Here is a 23,409-nt window from a genome sequence, read left to right as displayed (position 1 = left end):
TCCAACTTGATGGGTTTTTTTTTTTTGTTTTTTTTTTTTTTTTGGTCTTTCAGCTTCTGCTTAGCTGCGTTTCCATTACAAATGTGTGAAAAACTTTATCAATATTCCATTAATGTAGAAAAAACACAATTGCGTTGTTTCCATTAAATGAGAAACGCAATTAAAATCACGTCAATAAGTTTGTTCATGCGACATTCTCCTCCCACTTCATGTTGTCTTCTTTGTCGTTTCCGCCAGTAATGACGTCTGGTTGTCGATCATGTGACCGGCAATGCGAAAAAAAAATTTCCACTGCAGTTTTGAGAATTTTGATACGGCTGAATATCCTCCTTCTAACGCAAAAACTTATCGAAAACATTAGTTTTTGTTCAAAATTGTCACGTTTCCGTAATGCAGATAAAGTTTCCTAATTCTAATTTGCACCATTATAAGGTTAATGGAAACGCAGCTACTAAGACTCTTTCCATCCTAAAGTAAGTTTTATTTGTTAAAGCAACATTTGGGTCCATAATAGGTGAAATAGATTATCAATCATATTGGTCCATCAATGAATGAGCTGGTTGATTTTGTAAACTAAAAGTTATACAAAAAAATAATCCAAGCAACTGTCAAGAAGCTTATTACATCCTGTAGCAACTTGCTTTGGAAGTTGGGCAACCTGAGGTTGTGGATTTCCCAATTGATCTACAATTGGGAATTGTAGATCAATTCCCAATTAGAAAAATCTAAACTGTTTAGTTAATTTTAGAAATTCAATCTAAAAAGTTCAACTAATTTATTGCAGGTATCTAAAAAAAAAAAAGTGAATATAGTGGGAAAGGACAATATTTTTGTCCATTTTAGAAAGCGAAACTCATATTTGAGCATATTTACAGAAGGTTGAGTGCAAGGAAAAAATGTACCAGCAAGAGTTTGTGTGAGCTTCACTAGGAGTTGACTGAGACTTGAGTCGGCGCATCAAGATCTGCTTGGAGAAAGGGGACTGGACTGATGCTTAGTAGTCCAAAGTCATTGTTTCCAGGGTCTGGAGGAAGACTGGCGAGGTAAAGGATCCAGGCTGCTGGGATCAGAACCACAGGAGGATCACTTCCATGCATCACTTACTGCAGTATTTGATGTAAAAGGAGCCCCAACCAAGCAGAGTGGATAGAAATAAGCATACTGTTCAGAAGGCTGACGTTTCTCTTTAAATGTTTTTATTGATCTAATTTAATATTCTATTTTTCTGAGTTTAAGTTTTTATCTGATAGCCTTAATCATCAAAATTTAAAGAATATTGAATGATTCAAGATGTTTTATAGATTCATTTCTGTTCATTTTGGTGATTGAGGGAATCTGGGAGGACTCTGATATTTCCAGGTAGACCTTGAACTTAATAAAACCAAGTGGACCAGTGGAAGAAGATCACTAACTTGATTCTCTGAGACCCTGCAGACCCCAGAACCTTAAAATTCAAAACAAATTGCATTTAATTTTTAGAGTATTTTAGACCTCTGAGCAACAATCCTGTCCTGTTTGGCCCAGGTAGGATACGTCCAGTGTTTCTAGTTGTTATGAATTGCTTGACAAATGTTTTCTATCACATTTTTCCTTCCACTCAACTTTCTATTACTCATATAATTTCCTTGGATCCAGACTTACCAATGACTTTCCTTGTGGAGATTATTGGTCAGCAGTTATGATTTTGATTTATAAAACTGCTTTTCATATTGTGAAAAAGGAGCTAGGAGTTTATGGAACTGTGCAGCACAGAAATTTCACATTTATTAGGTGTTTTTAAATCACTAGTCATGAAAAAGCAATGATTTGAAAACATCTTCATTTGGTTTCAAAGTCTTGTTTTAAAAATGGCAGCCTTAATAAAATAATCAACATACTGGGTTTGATTTAAAAAGTGCCCTAAGTGCCTAATGGATCTAATTAGCATCATACATAAATGTAGAATGTTCCAGTTTATGATCTCTAAATAATTTGACGACTCCGACAGCAAAAACACCATTAACTACATTTTTTGTACAATTGGACTCGAGAGTAAAAGGGAATCTCAAAATACTGCTTTGATTAATTTTTTTTATAAATAACAGACAAAAAAAATTGGCTATTTAATGAGTAGAATGGGGGGAAATACATAATTACAAAATAAGTAACACTTTTCCAAATCAAACTTTTCAATACAAAATTTATGAAACATTTTTATGTATCATAAGTAAATGTTACTAGTTACTTTAGAGACTTTTTGGAAACAAATTACTTGTAGGAGTTTTATTGCACCATATTTTGAAATTTTACTTGAGAAATATAATTATGAAGCATTGCTAGTCTTCAGTAAAATTTCTGTACCCTCTACCCATTGTGACTAACTTCACTGAATAAAGAACAAAATTGTTTTAACTAAAATTGCACCAGACACGGAGACAAACCCACAGTTTATGTCAAAGTGAGACCTCTTCTTTATTCACAAACTCTGTTGTTCTGATGTTTTCTATTTGCTGATTGCTTTATGATAAATTAAGATTTGTATAGATAAAGAAATATATTTTTAGTCTTCAGAAAACCTTCAATCTAACTCCTTAAACTCCAGGCGATATGCACCTGACTTGAAGGTGAGTCTCCCTTCCTGAGCGGTAGGTGGCGGTAGAGAGCCACCTACCGCTGTTCGACAGAGAGGAAGTGAAGAAGCGAACTTGCTGTTAGCTGTGCTAACTGGAAGATGTTGGCTTGGAAATGACAGCTGTGTGAGTAACATTAACGTGTTAAATTCCTGCGTACAGTGTGCTGAATCTAAATTGTAACCTCAGTGTCTTAAAGCATTTATAGAGTTGTTTTTAAATGTAATAGTTACGGAGATTATAAATCTTAAAACTGCACCGGTCCGCACCTGTTAGCTGATAACGGATTAGCATGAAGCTAGGGAACAGGAATTGCCCTGGTTTTGTTCTTTGAGTTTGACGTGAATTGTTAATCAAACTAGTGGGTTGATTTGAAAGCAATAGTGCCGAACTATATTTTGAAGTGAGTTTTAAAATAGTTTTGTTAATGTTTTAAGTGTGTTTAATCCATAGATCAAAGGTCAGAACAGTCGGTGAAGATGAAACCAAGCTGTTTATTTTTAACTTTGCGTTGACTAGAAGAAGATTAAGAGTAAACGGCGAGAACTATTCGCTTAATCTTAGGACTTTCAGCTATTTCAGAAAAACAAACAAACCATAAATTCAATCCATTTTGACGTAAGTTTGAGACCACTGTTGAATGTTTCTACATTCAACAGATGGACTGGTTTATGGCGTGATGTGAAAAAAATGATCTAGAGTATGAACAAAACAATGGAGACTATTGTTGATTTCAGGAGAAACAAGTTTAGTTTGAGGAGTATTTCAATCATGAAAGAAGTGGAGGAGGAGTATAAATTTCTCGGAAGAAAATGAATGAAGTACAACAAAATGTAATTTCCCTTTGGGAAATTTTTGTGGAGTGTTCTGTACAAAATTAGAGTATATTAGTCTTAGAGAGGGCATTTTTATCAATATATTACTTGAAAATGGGTTCAAAACTACAATATTATTGTTTATTGCAATTAATTTATTGTGACAGGCCTAACAATGGTTGTATGGCCCCGCTCTAGTTTAAACTTTGCATGTTTTGCAGGCTGTCTGGCGGACTGACAGATGCCTTCACCATGATGCTGGGCCACGCTGCGTTGCTCGTTGCCCTCTTCCTGCCGCAGGCCGGAAGCTTCCTGAGCCCCGCCGAGGATGATGGCATCCCCGAGGAGTGGGTTCTGCTCCACGTGGTCCAGGGTCACATCGGAGCTGGGAACTACAGCTACCTGCGCCTCAACCACGACGGACGCATCATCCTGCACATGCAGAGCCTCAAAGGCGACGCAGACCTGTACGTGTCTGACAAAACGCTCCACCCGAACTTCGACACCTACAAGCTGCAGTCGGTGACCTGCGGCCATGACGTGGTGGTTGTCCCTGGCAACTTCAAGAGGCCCGTGGGGATCGGCGTCTACGGCCACCCGTCGTACCAGGAGAGTGAGTTCGAGATCCGGGTGTTTTACGACCAGGCGGTGCCGCAGGACCCTTTCGAAAAGGGCTCGGACGGACAAAACGAAAAGAAGCCCCCCCAGGGAGCGGACAACTTTCAAGAGGAGGAATCCATCTTTTGGACTATACTGATCGGACTTTTAAAGATTATACTTGAAATTTTGTTTTGAAGTTTGTTGCTGCTACGAAGCTGGGAGAGAGATTGGCATTTGACTTGGTCAGCGCTGAAAATAAAAGATTTTTTTTTCCTTTTGATTCTGTATAGATGAGACGTACGTCTACTATGATATCCTCCAGAGTTATTGCCTTTTTAAATTGCAGTGAAACATACAGAAATAACCAGGTAGTGGACAAATTTACTGGGAACGTCTTGGGGCGCACTGAGTGCAGGAGTCTGGCTGATCTGCCGATTCCGATTTTGGCTGGTACTGATTTATTTTTTGTCCGAAATGTAATTAAATATAGCAAAAAACGGTGACTATTGCTAACTGTGAACATGCAGATATGAATGGTGGGCGGGGCTGACAGTCAAACCTCTCCCAAAACGAGGACAGTAGTTGATTTTTGGTGGATAAGATCGGCCGACCACCAAGCTCCCAAAATTAAGGAAATCTACGCCGATTTACTGGCTGGTTGATTTATCGGTGTACACCTAGTGATGTCTGATCGATCGCTATCACTTCACACTTTGCTTTGGTATGACAGAGCGTTAGGGCCAGACTGGAAGAATTTGGTTTTCTGAAATTATGAGAATAAAGTGATATAAGAATAAAGCAGTAATAATACCAGAATAAAGTAATAGTTTTATGAGAAATCCTACAAGAAAGAAAATGTTACCACTGTGTTAATGGTGGAGGAATGTTGAACATTTTGTGAAGTTTTAAAAATAAGGAAATATCAATTTATTATCAGTAGCAGGACTTTAAAACAATCAAAGGAAAAAAACCACAAAGGTTTGGTTTTTTCTCATGAAAACTCTTTTCTTATAATTTTACGTCTTTATTTTGCTAATATGACTTTATTTTCATAAGTTACAAAAATAATCTCAGTCTGTCCCTTGTACTTTGTCGCACTTTGTCCTCTGGGGAGAGTGAAATGTTTTCATCCGTTACCTCCAGGAAATCTGACTGCAGTCCACATGGGCTGGGATTTAAATTTAAAACAAAAACATGGAGTATAAACTAATTTTACAACAAAAAAGCTTCTTTCTACTGCTTCTAAATATATTTGTGTTTAAAATCAAAGCAAATATATTTTGAACAACATAAATTTTGCAATATTTTAAAGTAAATTTCAGCAGCTAGAGTTTTAAAACCTGCATTTCCTGGATGAGACGTTTAGTTTTTACTCAAAAAGCAGGAATATTTAAAATCAGGGAAATTTCTCCTTTTTAAAATAAGGATGGGAAAGTGTTGAAGTCTCTTTTCAGCCAGCTGATCGGAAGTTTGTATCGGCAAGTGAAGGTCAGGCAGAACTGTTTAAACCAGGGGTGTCCAAAGTGTGGCTCAGGGGCCATTTATGGCTCTTGAACTGATTTTTTTCTGGCCACCAACTGTAGTTCAGCAATGATATACATTTATTAAACTTTTTATTTTTAGTCAGGGTAAAATTATGAATGTCTTTTCAGAGACTTGTATTAAAAGACTGACTTTACTGCACTCAAATCAACTTTTTAAAATTTAATTTATTAAACTTGGATAAATATAGCAAGAGTTTTGAAAAGACATGACCCAAATTTTGTTTTTGTAACAGAGAATAAATGTATATTTATTCTCTGAAAGACTGAAAAACTGAAAAGTTACAGTAAACATGCAAAATCCTTATGTTTTCGATCTATGACAAATAACACCCCTTTCCTACAAAATAAATAAATCAGACTACTTTATTTGCTTGATTTATTTATTTTTATTTTATGATTCTGGCCTTCAGGCCCGTGTGACAAAAAGTTTGGACACCCCTGCTTTATGCTTCATTCAGCTGGAAAAACTGTTCATTCCAGTCTTTTCAAAAGAAGACACATAACTTTGTAAAGTTGCTGGTTTTTATCTCCTGTAACTTTACGGGTGATGGTTTTATGAGCAGAGAAGGAGGTACTTACACAGTATTAACATCCAGTATGTTTGAATTAATGTGAAATTCTGTAACTGAGTGATGTAGCTGTAATTTCTCATATGAATGAATCAAACCACCAGGATCTGTGAAGGTCTGTTGCCCAGATTTATCTTTTAAAGCAGAATCACTTTGTTCAGGAGGATCTTCTTTGCTATGTGTTAGTATTTAGACTCCAGAGGACATTTTGCTAGCATGCTAGCACATTACACCACTGTATTTTATTTTATTTTTTACATAATTTTTGCCTGTTGGACAAGCTGTTTTTTTATTCTCCAGTGCTTGAGTTCAGTTAGAAAACCTGTTACCACTGAGCAGAAAAAGTTCAACAGTGCCTTAAAACTCAGTCCTCAATGCTGTTTGCCGTTTTCTAGAAGATTAAGCTAGCTTTCAAAATAAAAACTATGTTTCACATATTTTGTCTTCTGACCATTCTATCACAAAACTTTGCTTCGTACAAAAAAAAAAAAAAAAAAAAAAAAAAAAAATATATATATATATATATATATATATATATATATATATATATATATATATATATATATATATATATATATATATATATATGTGTGTGTGTGTGTAAAAGGTTTGGTCTCTGTTATGAAACTCATCGCTAATGACGTCACTATTGCCCGGATGTTCAGACCAAGAAAGCATGAACAGAATGGCGGTTACAACGTTGAGGCGTTGAATCTTTAAATTTTGCTAACGTTTGTCCGTTATGTATACATTGCAGCAGTTAAACGCTGACTCTTACCGGAAGTTGTTTACAGTTGTGCTGAAAACAACCGCCTTCCACTGCGGTAATGCACCATTTTCGTTGTTTGCCAACCGCCAAAAAAACCTGAAAGAAGGTGAGGAAGAAGAAAGGTCGGACAAAATGGCGACCGAGGTAGACGTAAGCCTCAGTGGTTGAGCAGCATTTGGGATTTCTATCCCTTGTTTTCATACTTTGACTTTCAATATAATGCATTAAATATCCGCGAATATACTGCAAACAGTCTCACGAACTCTTAAAGGCCGCTTCTCCCATTAATTTTATCTTAACTACCCTTTTTGCCGACCGGACGCACAGCTAATACAGCTAAGCTAACTGTAGCTACAACACTGCAGTGTGGAGATTAAAACTTTAAGTTCATATACTTGGAGCAACAAAGCATGTACTAGTTTATCACGTATAGATTTCTGGCTGATTTCCAATTGTATTAATGTCAATATCCTCACCACTCCTTAAATTGGCAATATGAATACAAATCTCTATGAATCCTAATACTCACCCCAGTTCATACTTGGAACTGAACAGCTCTAGCCTTAAAATGGTTCATTCATTAATTCAGCTCTTATGGTATAATTCTCTGGTAGAAAGAAAATTTTGTTACAATTTGGAACTCTTAAAATTTGAATTATCAAAGTGTTTGAGAACATATACAAGTTTGATTACACAGCAGCTTGAAGTGACCCAATTCAAATTCTCTGTCAAATCGGATTTTTTTGCCGGGGCCGTTCAAACCTCCAAAAATATGCAGCCTGTATGCGATCTCCAGTGTGAACGGGCAAATGAACTGAAACTGTCCTACACTCGCAGTAGAGGGCGCAATAACGTTGCACATCTATGATGTGAATTTTATCAAAAATGTGTTATTCTTCAACTTCACTTTGTTTAGTCAAGAAGTTGTTTCCCCCGACATTATTGGTATATAAAATATGTTATACTGCTGTTGACATATTATATAGTTACTTTCAGCTCGTCCCCTTTTTCTGTTGCAATCTGTTACTGCGGTATGTATTATGATCAAATCTGTTTTTTATTTATAAGTATAATTATAAAATGTATTTTAAGCACACATGTTTATATAGCAGGTATAATGTGCAATTTTGCAATGTTTTGTATTTATAACTAATGTGCATTTTAAATATTTAATTTTACAACTTTTAACTGCTCATTGAGAATGTAAAAGGGCAGAAGCTGGTGAAGTGATGTTAACCACCAACTTGATTTTTTCTTTTGTTAGAATAAATACAGTGAACCTGAGTGGATCTGTCATAAAGTCAACATACTGGACCTGAGACGAACATAAAGGGGTTACACATGGATGGGAATGGAACATATCTAGCAATCTTCAAGTTGTTGACCAACCACCAGCACCTTAACAACATATTCATCTTAAGAAGATTGAAAAGAAAGAGAGCCCGGATTTTGGCCATGGCATTTTGTGGAGCAGTGGCAGCAACATCAGTTCAGCGTAATGCATGAGTTCGGAGTTGAAGTCAGGAGTGGTGGGAAACAGATGTACGTTAATTGGCTTTAGTGACACCAACTTCATCCAAAATTTTAGAATGGCAACAAAAACATTTATGTACGTATGTGAACATCTCTCTTTGACTCACACGTACAGCCACACATCTTTGGTGACCCATACCAACGAGCAAACGAGTTGCCATGGGACTGTATTGGCTTGCAACAGGTGCATGTTATCGCACTATAGCTAACCTCTTCGGTATTGCGAGGTTTACCATCTGCTCCCTGGTCCAAGAGTTCTGCAAAGCAGTTTGTCGTGTACTTGTGCCGGAGTACATAAAAGTACCCTATGGAGCGGTTCTGCTAGAGGTGATCGAAGGATTCAAATAGAGATAGGGATTCCCGCAGTGTGCAGGAGCAATCGACGGGGCCCATAACCCCATAGTTGCTCCAGAGGAGAATCACGATGATTATTTTAACCGCAAAGGACGCACTCAGTTATTCTACAGGGAGTAGTGGATCATTGTTTTGGGTAGTAAATACAGATATTTGCTCATTTTAAAATTCCGTAGTTAATACATTAAAAAAATGTCTTCCAACAGTTTTACCAACATTTATAGTGGATTTCCAGGAAGCGTCCACGATGCCAGGGTCCTCAAAAATTCCCATGTATTTCGCAACTGTCCACTTCCGTACTTGTTATCACTTTGAGATCCTTGGGAACAGGGTAGGGGGTCGCCATGGGGTTGGGGAGTGGGTGGGGGGGTCACACTACTTTTTCTATTTCTATGTCTTATTCCACCTATTGTAACTATACAGTATTTTACATGCTGTGGATGTAAAGCAACTAAAATAAAAACATTTGATCGCAAAAATTCCCATGTTTATTCCCTGGCAACACCAGTAAGTGTTTGACATTCTAGTGCTAGAAGTTAGTTATGGTGATAAGAAATTTTGATTTTATCCAACTTTTAATTTTTGTTTACTGTACAATTTTAGAACAAGATTTAGAAAGAGATAATGGGTGTTTGAGTGTCTATAATGCTGCTAGGTGATCCTGCTTACCCCCTTTGAAGCTGGTAGCTTAAAGGACACACAGATACAGGAACACTAACAGCAGGTCAACGCTACTTCAGTGAACGCCACAGCAAAGCAAGGATGACTGTGGAGATTGCATTTGGCCGACTGAAGAGTCGATGGAGGTGCCTTAGCAAAAGGCTTGATGTAGAGATTTCTACAATCAACACTGTCATCAGTGCATGTTGCACACTCCATAATGTTTGTGAAATTAATGTTGAAGGAGAGCAGAATAGTGCGTACTTGGAAAAATTCCATGCCAAAATTGACACCATTCAAAAGTTAAACATAGATGGAGACATCACAAAATATTGTTCAGAATTTTACACTAAATTATATAAATCAAAATATTCTACCTGTCGGTTTCTGGGATCTCTTACTGAAACAAACAAACAAAAAAACTGAGCGACTTTAAGGAATCTTGTGATAAGCCAATAACGCTACAGAAAATAATTTTCTCTAATTGACCCTTTGCATGTGACGTCACGCGCTCCTGAACTCCGCCATAGCGGTCCTTAAAAACAGACATCTGTAACCAAATATCGCTTCTACTTAGTTGATTTCACCTTAAAAACGGTCACAGGATACTACGAGGTCTGCTGCACAAACAGACAAGGATGCAAACGAAACTTGTCATTTTATTGTATAACTTTTAATGAGGGAAGTTATATCGGTTTTGGATTGCAACTGTGAATCAAAAATAACTGGCAGCTGTCAGTCATAATGACTTTTAAGCCCTTGATGTAATCGCGGATTTACAGCGAATTCTTTTTAAAAGGTAAGAAGACTAAAGTTAATATATTTTATGAGTAAATATGATTAGAAATATATCAAATATCGCTTTATGGAGAAGGAACCGTTGGTAACTATGGAGACAGTCACACCGTCATGTAGCGTAACGTATGGAAAAAAATGGTTAGCATATGGTCTTTTGTACGTTTTTTAATCCTGATCGGTTTAAGGTGAAACGCCGTTTATTACATAGTGATATAAATCATGTGGTGCGAATTCAGGAAAAGTCGGTAATTATATCAACATATCAGGAGGGAGGAGATATCAGTCTGTTTCTAAGCTAGCTATTTCAAACTTGTAAATAAGTATAAGCCATAAATAAACAGGCAGAAACAACTTGGGGAAACAATTTCAGTTGCTCTGTTCGATACGCCCATCCCTCATTTCATTACGTCTGTCATGACGCCTCGAATGATTAAGTGACGAAGTTGTAAAGGGTCAATAGTAAGCTGATAATATGCTAACTGACGTTAAAACAGCAAGGCAAATGCGGGTAACTATGACAACCAGTGACCGTTAAAGGCTGGTCCGGCTATGGGTCCGGCTGCAGTTAAGTTGCGTGCGCATCCGCTGTCTTTATAAATAAGAATTTAATGATTTTTTTAAAAAGTTTTATTTTTACTGTCATACCACCTTTGCTTGTTTGTGGTACGAAAATTTGGACTCGGGTCCCAGATTAAGAGATTTAATACACAAATAAGTAAATTAATATATTATTATTATTATTATTATTATTATTATTATTATTATCGTTATTGTTATTATTATTGTTATTATTATTAAAATAATATTAACAGTAATATTAGTCATATTATTAATACTATGGTAGTAATAATAACTATTAATTATAATGGTTAACTACTAAATATAATAATAATGAATATTAATTAATCTTCTTGAGGCCATCTGTGACCTCTTCTATGAGCTCACTGTAGTTCTGGGGCAAGGTTTTGCTTCTGGTTGTTGCTATGGAAACGATCAGATCAGTTCTGCATGAATCAAACTATTGACCCTTTGCACGTGACGTCACGCTCTCTAGAAATTCTTCTACTCCGCCATGGCAGACGTCAAAACAACCAAGACTCTCCTTTAACGCGAGTCTAAATACAGACATCTATAGCCTTTATTTAATTGATTTCACCTTGAAAATGGCTATTGTTTGTATAGCCGACCGTGCAACGACCTGCCAAGGATGTAAACCAAACTTGTCATTTTATTTGAGGGAAGATACGGCAGCAATGGATAGCAGCCTTCAATCATGTTTGTCAACCCTCGGTGTAATCGCGGATTTCCGATTACAGGGTGTAACGGTACAGCGAACAGTTTTACAAGGTAAGGGAAACTAAAGTTAATATACTTTATAAATAAGTATGATTAGAAAGATACCAAATATTGCTTTATGGAGAAGGTATGTGTACTTAGTAACCATTAGTAACCATGGAGACAATGCTGCACAGTCATGTAGCCTAGCATGTATAGAAAAGTCTGGTTAGCATCTCGTCTTCTGTACATTTTTAAGGGCGCCCTGGTGTAAGAGGAAACGCTGTGTGTGTGTGAATTCAGGTATGGGTCGGTTTCTAAGCATATTCACAAATGCTGTTTAATTAAAAACCGTTTGTTTTAATTTTTGAAAATGAGGTCAAACAATATATCAAAACTATTTGAAATTTCACCAATACTAAAACCAATTAAAACTTGCACTTTATGTTCTTTCTTTAATATATTTACGTACTGTTATGGTGATAAATTCTCTGTGTTTGTAACCCCCTGGCGGTCATTATACCACCTTTTATGGTTTTGTACTGTTATGTATTCTCAAAGATTCAAGGACGAGAAAAAATAATCCACTTCCTGATCCCCATCTGAATTTCGCGCGTCATCTGGGTCACGTGTCTGCAACCTAGAAACTTGTCCAACACGGACAGAACGGCTTCGTTCACGTCCTCTGCCGTTATTGCTAAAACTACAGACAGCGTAGGAAAACGCCGTCATGGTCACAACTTCTGTTAGCTGATTGGTCAGGTTGAAATTCTTTCGGGGAAAAAAAAAATCTGAGTAAATGGCAGAAAGCTCAGCCTGTGGTGTAAACCAGATTTGAGTAGAGCAGAATAGAAAAGGGTAGGAATGCAATGACAAAGCTTTATCCCGACTCCAATAAAAACACGTTTTCAACTTTACTTACAGCAGGAATACAGATCCAGACACGACACAGTTTTCTGAAAGTACAACTCTAATATTTTATACATTTTCTGCATTGATGAAGTTTGAACTGAACTGTTTCAGAGATACAGAACGTCCGAAACCAGATTCCCTCATAAGTCTACAGTCTGAATCAAGACAGCCGCGGGTACAGCTCGATACTGTTGATCCTCAGGACAGTCTGCGGCTGCACGATGGTCCTCTTCTTCTGGAACCGGTGTCTTTTCCAGAACACCATGTGTATTTTGGGACAGGATTCAGTCTTTTCAATCACGGTGGCTTTGACCCTGACCAGCTCCTTCCCGAGCAGAGGCCTACCGACCAGAGTGAAGTCCTCCGCCCCGACCAGCAGCACTTTCTCCAAGTAGATCCGGTCTCCGCACTCCGCCTCGATGTGGTTCTCCACCAGGATCAAGTCCTCGTTGGTGACCTTCCACTGGCGAGCTGCGAAGTGCACCACGGCAAACAGTCGGCCGAAGTCCTGCCTCTCGATCCGGTCGTTCACGGTGCTCACCACGGCGGCGTGTCGGCTCCGCTCCTCCTCCGCTGACACGAAACTAGTTTGCTCCGACCACGGAGGGCTGGACAGGGAGGTCCGGGGCAGCAGGTCGCCGCTTACAGAGCTTTGTGTTCGAGCGGCACAGAGGGACAGGAGAGGGTGTAACGGTACTCGCACACCGTTTGTCCTCCACAGGGCAGCAAACCCTCGGCTAACCGCCGCCATTATCATCGTCCTCTTCTTCTTCTTGTTGATTTTTTTTCTTATTCTTCTTTTATATCATGGAAGAAGGCAAACGTCTTAAGGTGCACTACCGCCACCTGCCGGACTGGAGCATGGACTGAACAATAATCAGAGGGAATTAAATTTATCCTGAAGAAAGAGTAGCACTATTTCAACATATTTTTACTCAAGTAGAAGAAAAAAGTAGTCATCCAAGAAAGTATTTGGTAAAAAAAAAATCTAATCAAGTAATGAGTAACTAATCAAATTATCAAGAATTTAACATTTAGAAATTGTATAATCAGATGGACCAAAATATAAAGTTAAGTAGAAATTTTGATATTTTAAGAACCAAAATGACAATCATTAATTTAAGTAACAAAAAAATGTGCAAAGATAATTTTCCCCCCAAATCAGTTTAAAAAAAAAAAAAACTTACGAAAGTTTAACAAAAACTCCAAGTAAAAAACACACTCCGAGTGTGTGTCTGTCTGGTGAATTTTTGGTTAAACATGTCCATTCTTCATTCAGTGAAGTTACTCATATTGGGTAGAGAATCCAGAAATTTTACTCAAGTAAGAGTAGCAATACTTCAATTGTGCAACATTGAAAAATACTCCTATAAGTATGTTTTTTCCTCAAATTTGCTCAAGTAAATGTAATTGAGTAAATGTAGTTACTACCCAACTTTGTGAATATAAAATTTACAAGTATGAATCTAACAGTTAGCCAGAAGAGTTAGCATATTTATTATAAATAAAACCACTTAGCATTAGTTTGGGGGATTTTAAAATAATAAAAAAATCAATTGAAAGGGGAACAATTCAGAAATAACTTATTAAACCCAAAGGGAAATTAAATGTTATGCTTAATAATAAACCTAATACATTAAAAAAATGTATTTCATAATTAGCTCAGTGTTGTAGAAAAGATGAACCACGTGACCCTGTGAAGGCCAGTTCAAAGAGTGTCGTAATTCTCTTTGTAAAGGTACTGGTTGCGCTGAAAGGCCTCCATTTTGCGCAGTTCATCCTACTTCCTGGTTTCTGGGAAGGAAGGGACCGACAGCAGCGGACACTATGGCTCTGCTTGTAGGTCAGTAGTGCGGGTAAAGTCTGCCGTGACAACCAGAAACGTTGAAAAGAGGCCTAGTGGTTTGTTTTATATGGCAACACGCAGAGGTGTCCTACTCGGGCAGTGACTGTAGGTAGCCGAACCGGGTTGACACTGACAGCTTTGAAGTAAACAGCTCTATGCTAACAGCTAGTCGCTAACGTTAGCCCCGGCTAACCTGTGAATTTCTTCGGCGGCGTTGAGGCACACTACTGCGACCTGCCAGCAGCCTTCCTCGAGCCGTTTCTTTTTCTTTTTTTTTTGTTTATTTTTACCATACTGCTTCAACGAGAGACTGCCACGCCAGCACTTTCCATTCATGTTGTTTGGGCAAACGAGAGTACCGAAGCTCCGGTGAGTAAATGTTTGGCTTCTGTCCTCCTGAGTTTCGGCCAGGTATGTTGTTGCCATGTCTGGGAGCGGCTATGCAACCTGTCTCGGCCTGACTAAAGTTTCTGTCACAGATTACACGTTTCTGCTTGCCCGGAACTCGGTGTTTTTTAATTCTGGAAAACATAGTCAGCAGGTTACACACCGTAAAAGGTTCACATATAAAATACGTCGTTGTTTGGAATCAGGTGGATCAGTCCTCGAGGCAGCTGTCCCTGGTTCGATTCCTGGTCCTGGAAAATTAACTGCCATTCTTCTTGTCGAGCCATTTATGAATAAAACCCAATAAGTAAAATGAAAAATAATTTTCAAAAAGTGATTAACAACTACATCGAAAGGTCTTACCTGTGGTGTTGAAATCGTAACTGCCCCACAGTCATGTATGTGTTTTACTTTTGTATCCGGTGACTTGTTGGGTATGAACAGCTCTCTAAAATGATGTCCTATGCTGATTATAAATGTTAAATGGTGGATTGATGTTAAATCAGTTTATCTGACATATTGTTTATTTAGAAGCCATCAAATTACTTTTAGTCACTTTTAGTTTTTACCTCTGTTATTGTTAATCCTTAAATTAGTGAAATGGTTAATGTGAGCCTTTTATTATATTATGTCAATATTGAATATGGGGAATCAGTCTAGTTTTGGCCTAAATAAACAGTTCTTTAACACTGTAGCTCAGTTTATTTCCTTGACCACAGAAGCATTATACTTCCTCCTCTAAAGCTGGATTTCAGAGGTTGGTAGTAACTAGTTACCTGTAATCAGTTACATTTAGTTGAGTAAATGTAGTGGATCATACTTTTATGAAGTATGATGAAATTTCACTCATGTTTGAGTGAAATTTCTGGATACTCTATCCACTGCTATTAACTTCACTAGATGAAGATCAAACTTGTTTTAATTAAAAATTCACCAGACACAGACCAGTTTATGACAAAGTCAGATCTCTTTATTGTTCTGATTTTATTTTCTCTTATGACACCTAAATTATGTAAGTTAGTCACTTTATTACTCAATGTACTTTTACTCTGTTCATATTTGTATACGAGTACCTACTATAAGTGTTAATTTATAAGCTTTATCTTGGAAAAAAATACCTGCAGAAGTGTTTCTTCTGCTTAAAATTGGTTATTTTGTAATTATTTGCACATAGCCATTTTTTTGTCCGTCTGGCATTTAGAATATTAAATTGGATGTTTTGATCAGCTACTTGGTACTTCAGTAGCCTTTCAACAGAATTTTTTTACTCTTGAGTAATTTTGTGGACAACTACTTTTTATGTTTACCTGAGTAAAAATATGTTAGAGTAGTGCTGCTCTAAAGTAAAAAAATATATATACTCACCTTTTTACAACCACGTAAAACCTGAATTTATATCCACTTGTACAAAAAATATTTTTGCTGGTGTTTTTACAGTCAAACATGTTAAATAATTTGGACATTATAAGTTCAAACAGTCCATTAGTGTAAATTTAGGTACGATGCTAATTAGATTCATTAGGCGCTTAAGGAATCCAACACACTTGCTTCAATCCAAATATGTAGATTATTGATGCTATCTCTCAAATTGCATTAAATACAGATAAATATAATAAAATTTATTTGCTGTACAGTCACTGAAGGAGCAAAACCTCTACTTATGATGTTTGGCATGTAATAGATAAAATTATGTTGCCATGTATGTGACATCAACATGTAAAATGGCGGCCATTTGTAATCAACAGTTTTCGATTTTCTTTCTCTTTTTTTTTTTGGCCTTTGGTCCAACTAAAAAGTTTTAGAGCCACAAAAACAACACAGCTCTTTGAACCATAACTAAATAAATATGTTTAGATCATCTTATTATAGAACAATTATGTTTTTGTTTTTTGGTTTTATGCATTTTCTTCAGTGAGATGAGACATTTACATAATTTGCAACTCATTTGCAAAAGAAATATTACTTCATAAGATGCATTTTCTTAAATTCTTTGTGGAAATATTTTGCATGAAAACACCAATGAAAAACAGCTAAAACTTAAAAAAACAAGTTGCCATTGAATTTAAAACATTGCTCCATTCTTTAGCATTTTTGTCCAGATTTATTTCGAACGAGACCCCTGAACTAGATAAATGCAGACAATCCTGACCTACGTTGCGGTCTGAACTGGGGATGTTCTGACTGGGTGTTAAGCATCACACCAAGGTGCCTATCAAAGAATATTTGAATAATCTGTTTCCTAGTTGGTGATTCCACTTCACTCCTTATCTCTATGATTTTACCTCGGCGGTGTTAATAGAGCTGCATTCAGTCCCATCATCTGAACTATTTAAAATTCAAACATTTGGAAAAAATAAACTAAATCCAGGATTTATTTTTCATACAGCATTAAAAACATCTTCAGAAACGACATGTATTCAAATCTAGGGCTGCAACTAACTACCATTTTAGTAATATGCTATTTTCTAATATTATGATAAGTTTTTGGAACTGTTTTTGTAATAAATGCTTTTTTATGATGTGGTCTCATCATAAAAAAGATGAATAGCTATTGTTACGACAATAAACAATCTATTTTTCTGACGATTACCAATTATTTTAATGAAAGAAATAAGCACATTCTACAGATTTTTCACTTACCCACTTTACCTTTTCTTTCTTCAATATAATAAAAGGATTATAGTATTGTTTAAAAAAGATGCAAATCAACTAGGGATTCACCAATATGAAAATTGATATCTAATATTATATTTATAGTTTTGTACCGTTTGAACAAATTGAGAAAGGAAACGACCAAAGACAAATGGCAACAAGATGAAAACAAATATTTGTTGTTAATATCGGCCTGGTTTTATTTACCAGATCGACACCAATATGTTAAAAATGACTAATATTGACCGATGCCGATACATTCTGCATCACTAAAATAAACCATTCAGTTCCTTTTTTAAATAATGAACATTTTATGCCACAAGAGAACTTTTAAAAATATTTTTGTACAGTTTTGACTTAATTATTGCTCTGAATATTTTGTTTTTCCAGCAAAGGCCAAGTATGTACACTCCAGTTAACAATTAACTGATAACTAAATTGGTTTACAATGATTTTAATAATCAGTTGTTCACGATTAATCTGATTGTTTTCAGCTCTAATCAGGTCTTTACTGAGGTGTGAAAGATATGCCGCACATTAACTTTAACATACTTAACGTATGCTGTGCGTCAAAAGTCTGAAGCCCGACTCAAACCTCAGATACTTTTCATGTAAAATGATCAAAGGGATTAATCTTAATCCACTTAATCCAGTGCTTTCACAGCTCTGAGTGAGTTGGTTTGTAAAATGCCCCCATCCCTGACCCCGACGTTTCTGCTGCTGTGCTTTTCCGTTTACACCGCCTCACCGACTGGACTTGACTGGTGAGATTCCTGCAGCGTTTCTTGCAGAAACCCCACAGCCACGTGCCGTCTGGGTGAGGGAGGGGCCAGCGCTGCAGGCATGAACCAGCTTAAGGCCTAAACTGGTTTGGGGAGATCCAGTGACCTCAGACACGTTGCACCGTCACTCTGTTAGATACTTTCATCGTGTCTGAATGTTCATATTTAAAGTAGCATGTGGCATCTAAATCACCATGACAGGGTTAGAATAGTTTTGGGATTTTTATTTTATTTTATTTTTATTTTTGACTAATTTAGTTAGTTTTTATTAATTTTTGCTAGTTTTTCTTACTTTAATCTCTGAATTCTGTTTCTCAGAATTACGTTTTCCCTAATAGTTCTGAGATTAAAGTAATAATCCTGAATTAATCTCTCAGTTCTGACTCTTTTCATCAGAATTATATATATATTTTTCCTCATATTTACCGTTTGACTTGAGAGTTCCTAGATTCTGACTTCAGTCTATGAACTCTGGTGTTAATCTCTGTCTGAATTATGACTTTTTTAAAATCAGAGTTTCTAGATTAAAGTCAGATTTTTTCCCCCCCAGTGGCCCTAATCCTCTTCCGTAATGCTGAGACTAAAACAATCCAAATAATATGGATTTATAATAATAATTATTATGTATGTGTTTGGCCTTGATCTTCCAAATAATACAACAGGGCTGATCATTTCCAATGTCTTCATTTGGTAATCATTGAGAAATTTGAATGCAAAATTTTTTACTCATCTTTGTTTATGTCATGACCCACAATCTAATTTTGCGGTTTTTATAAATTTCCTTCTCCATGGCAACACGGTTACCTAAACTCTGCTTCATGTCTGTCTCTCATGTGTTTTTTAAGGAAAGTAAAGCTGGTGGGACGAGAATCATGACATTATTTTTGTGGTATGAAAAACAGGAGCGAAAATGCTTTGCAGTCCATCACAGAGACGTGGTAGGAATGACGGTCGGTCAAAACTGGAAAATGTGAAAGTAGAGGAGCAGGAAGTGATTCAACTCGTCAAAACACATTCAGTTTCCATAAGATAATTGAGGACTACAAGTAAAACTGGCTTAGCTTAGCATTAGTACCACTTGGAATGTTTATGTATAATGTACGATGGTGGATGAGGGCCACTGCAGACAGGAAATAAAAAAGGACATTTCTGCCAAAAAATTATAGACATTTTCTAGAAAATGGTGGAAATTAATGAGCTTGAAAAGTGAAAAATTTTCTGGAAGAATTTCAGAAATTTTGAGATGGAAAAGAAACACTCCTCAGTTTGAAAAGTCGAACGTTTTCTGGAACTTAGACTTTTTGAGATTAATATCAGAAATTTCCACATTTTTCTTTATTTTTTTATTTAAAAAAAAAAATCAACTTTTGAAACTCATAAATTTCCAAGTATTTTTTGTCTGTTTTTTTCTGCCAGGGAAGGCAGAACTTAACTTCGTTTTCTATTTTCACTGGCCCTTATTCACTGTTGTAATAATATGTATGATGTGACTACAGATAATCTTTTCACTGCAGCACAAATATAAACTAACAGGAACAAATAAATTGTTAAATTTTGATTAAGATATGCATTTTAATTGATTGCATTTTGAGCTTGATATTTATCCTAAGCATGTCGTTTTGCAGAGAACATTATCTGTTTTATTTTGACGATTCAACATTATTTTGATAGATTTGAGTAGATTGCTTGAAGTTTGATGTGAGTGTAAACTTGTTTCTTCAGGAAAAATGGGAGTGCGTTTCTTCCAGAGAACTGATATATTTGTCACATTTCTGCCATCTAAGCTGCTCTCGGGTTACAGTGTTAGTTCAGTGACGTGTTGCAATGCCTGCACACAGGTACCCATGTTGCGAGCAAACTTGCAGGTGCAAACAAACCATGTTGTTTTGCTTGGAATGAACTTTGAATTGGATGGAATAAAATATGAGAATGCAGGGTGCAGAGTAACATTAACAGGAAAGTAAACAGTGGTGCAGTTGTTCCTGCGTTATCCACTCTATTTGTTTACAATCAAATGTAAACAAATGGATGCAGTTTTATGCAACTGCAAGGACGGCTTGCCTGGAAAATATGTGATGCCGCCCTTTTGAATCCATTTTTTTCTCTATTCTGATTGTTAGTTTGGACTTTTGTAATTGTTTACAGCATAACTTATTTAGGATGCTCTTGAGTATCTGTTCATTCACGTCTGACTTTTGACATCGGAAAGACTTTTTAGCCCCTTCTACTTATGCTCTGTTTTATTTTATTTTTGTGACCACCTGTTGTAACCTTTAAATGATTGCCTGTAAACCCCAGAACATCATTGGCTTTTAAAATGCTACGCTCAGTTATGTAAAGTAACTTTTATAAACATTTCTTTAGACGTTTGTTGAAACTATCACCACGTCATGACGGTACGAAACAGATAGTCTGAGAAAACTGAGTTCCTCTGCCATCTCCCATTGCCGTCTAGAAACAACCAATCAAAGCCAGGAGGCGGTTCTCAGTGCTGTCAATCACCCTCTCCTCTCTCCACATTGCTCTCTGCTACGCTGCTGCTAGCATAGCATGTTATGAATGCTAAGGCTAGTTAGCATGACTACTGATGATGACAGATAAACGGATTTCCTGTAAGGGTCCATTGTTTCTCCACCATTAGCAAATTCATCAACCAGTACATGAGGGTGATTGACAGCACTAAGACCTTCCTCCTGCCTCTCATTGGCTGTTTTTGGTCGGGAGTGATGCATTTCGTCAGATGGCTATAGTAGCTCAGGGAGGAGGTGGAGAAAATTGATCTTTTGACAGATTATCTCTCGTGTTATTCTGTTATGACATGGTGACATTTTTAACAAATGTGTAAAAAAAACAAACAAAAAAAAAACAAAACTCCATTATTTATAAAAGTTACATACTGCAGGTTTAAATCCCTGTTTTTTCCCGCTTTAAACTTCAAGATGGTGTCTCCACCACGCCTGGACGGCTAAACGCATTGAGTTACTGCGATGTGATTGGCTGATTATACATTCTGTTAAGCATTTAAAAACCTGTGCTTAAAAGGTTTCCAAATGCCTGTGTTTTGCATTTGCTGAAATGGAGAACGCAGCGTCAGGGTTGAATAATTGTCTAAACTTTAACTTTGTAAGTTTAAACGTGTATTTTTTGTTTTCTAGAGAGTCGGTGTATGCCATCATTCAGGAGTTAGTAACTCCATTGGCCTTTGACCTCCAGAGAGAGTTGCCAGTAGAGGGACAGGATGCCGATTCCTCCCCCCCCTCCACCTGGCCCTCCACCTCCCCCAACCTTTAGTCAGGTGAGTGACTGGAACTAACGCATATATTTTTTCTTTTTTACTGCTAGCTTGCAATCAAAGTGAATTTATGGCTGGTTCTGCTACGACAACACACTTACAGTCAATCATTAAAAGAATGTTTTTCAGAAATGTGCTTGCTTTAGTTTCTTAACAGGCAGAGAAAAAGGAAATATGATATGTTTTGGAGTCTAAAAAAGCAAAAACAAGATTAAGTTGCCCATTTGTACCCATTCAGGTCTTGTCGACAGACTTTCTGCTCAAGGAAACAATGAAGGAAACAGAAATATGATATTGTGACTGTTAAGGCTGGCCTATTATGCTTCCTTGAACACGTTTATTGCTTTTTTGCACAAAGTCATTCTCAGATAATGAGCTTCCAGTCTGGTCAGTTCTGCCTATTTTCAGATATGTTAGGGTGTCGTGTCACATTAAATCCAATGTACTACTTCTGGCCACGCCCCCTAACTTAATGCTTACACTCGCTTGGGAAAATGGCTGCAAACAAATGCTAAATTATTCAACAATGCATCTTTGAAAAGTAGACCCTCCTGCACAACCAACAAGAATGCAGCAAGCAGTTTCTGGACGGCAAGTCTACAACAAAACAGTCGTCTTTTCCAGCAGCCATTGTACAGTGCTGCACAGTAAAACCAGCTGACCAAACGTGCTGGAGCTCAGCTTGAGTTGCTAGGTAACGGCGCCGCTCTCGTCAAATGTGACTGAACAGTCAGGAGGTTTTTGACGTGTTTTCCAGACACCAAAAGATGTGAACTTATTGCCAGAGATCAGCTGGGTTGTTTTTAGAAGCAGTGGAGACCCAAATGAAAGTTTAAAATCATGTAAAATGTGAATTTAGCATAATAAATCCCCCTTTAACATGTTCCCCAGGCCAACACCACGCCTCCGAAGCTGAATTCGTCGGAGACGAAAGGCCGTGGAGCCCTGCTGTCAGACATCTGCAAAGGAGCCAAGCTGAAGAAGGTCACTGAAGTCAATGACCGCAGCGCTCCAGTACTGGACAGTGAGTAGCACTAAGACTGCATCCTTTTCTCTGACTGGTAGACCCCTTTAGACTCCATTTACCTATTTACCAAAGATGTTAAAATGTCTCTGCATGCTTGCTGACTGATCAGTTGTAATCTGTTCTGTGTGGAAATTAGCATTTAGCGTATGCCATTCTGTCATCTGTTATTTTTTACCCTTTAAAAAAGAGTAATTTAGCTGCCTGGACTACTTTAATAATCTCTACTAAATAAGATGTTAACCCTGAAATAGTAAATGTAGCCAAGTGCACTTGTTTTTCTTTCTGTTCAGCTACATTCTCTGTTCAAAATGGATCTGAACTGGGTCGTTCAGACTGCTTTGAAAAATCCGGATTTGGGTTTTCATTTGTATGTGAATGTAGCCTAAAATGGATTCCTGATCCTGCATACCTGAATCAAATAAAAATTGATCTCACAGGATTTAAAGATAATTATCTGATTAGGGTGGAAGGTGTCAAACGTCTCTTCCACAAAACGGTTCTGTCATAAACCTGCAGAGATTCCTGAAACGACAAACCCATGTGACATTTCCACAATCGGTCCTGAACCAAAGCAGCTTAAGAGTGGAGCACTTTATGTTCGATACATGAGGAGAAACTTGCATTTTAAAGGTCCCTTTGCTCCACATTTGGCCAAACAAGCACTCCACTGCACAGTCTTCCCGGCAATAAAGCTTCCTGGATATGCAAACAGAATACTAATAAACAAATGTGGCTGGCTAATTCTGATCTGAATGCATCCTTACATTCCTGATCTGACGCCGTCCACTCATTTTCTCATCACCCAAACTGCATGGAAACACTGACTGCAAATGTTTTTGTTCACCTGTAAATATTCATCATAGAGTTTGATATTAGTAGTAATACTTTAATAATAGCTTTAATGCATTTTACTGCATCTTTTTACCAGAACCTGGAGGAGGTGGAGGTGGCGGCGGAGGAGGAGGAGGGGGAGGAGGAGGAGGTG

General features: G+C 37.2%; 3 protein-coding genes across 3 annotated transcripts in view; 2 read left to right on the top strand and 1 right to left on the bottom strand.

The window, feature by feature from the left end:
- Positions 1–2,617: 2,617 nt before the first annotated feature.
- Positions 2,618–4,311, top strand: cunh6orf120 (chromosome unknown C6orf120 homolog). The gene is made up of 2 exons (XM_015049892.1): positions 2,618–2,735; positions 3,646–4,311. The coding sequence occupies exons 1-2, from the start codon at positions 2,725–2,727 to the stop codon at positions 4,217–4,219; spliced, it is 585 nt and encodes a 194-aa protein (XP_014905378.1). The 5' UTR covers positions 2,618–2,724; the 3' UTR covers positions 4,220–4,311.
- An 8,082-nt stretch (positions 4,312–12,393) lies between these two features.
- Positions 12,394–13,245, bottom strand: mrpl21 (mitochondrial ribosomal protein L21). Its single transcript, XM_015049890.1, has one exon. The coding sequence runs from the start codon at positions 13,193–13,195 to the stop codon at positions 12,599–12,601; it is 597 nt and encodes a 198-aa protein (XP_014905376.1). The 5' UTR covers positions 13,196–13,245; the 3' UTR covers positions 12,394–12,598.
- Positions 13,246–14,158: 913 nt separating this feature from the next.
- The window catches only part of wipf2a (WAS/WASL interacting protein family, member 2a), a 20,009-nt gene continuing 10,758 nt past the window's right edge, over positions 14,159–23,409 (top strand). The window contains exons 1-4 of the mRNA XM_015049891.1: positions 14,159–14,653; positions 21,261–21,400; positions 22,289–22,421; positions 23,353–23,370. Coding sequence (XP_014905377.1) covers positions 21,344–21,400; positions 22,289–22,421; positions 23,353–23,370 — 208 coding nt within the window. The 5' untranslated portion in view covers positions 14,159–14,653; positions 21,261–21,343. The remainder of the gene's footprint in view (positions 14,654–21,260; positions 21,401–22,288; positions 22,422–23,352; positions 23,371–23,409) is intronic.

The sequence above is a fragment of the Poecilia latipinna genome, unplaced genomic scaffold, assembly GCF_001443285.1.
Source record: "Poecilia latipinna isolate Pla-1442-1.1 unplaced genomic scaffold, P_latipinna-1.0 Scaffold963, whole genome shotgun sequence".
NCBI classification, from domain to species: Eukaryota; Metazoa; Chordata; class Actinopteri; order Cyprinodontiformes; family Poeciliidae; genus Poecilia; species Poecilia latipinna.
Note: the sequence above shows the minus strand (reverse complement) of the source record. Positions and strands in the feature narration are given on the sequence as shown.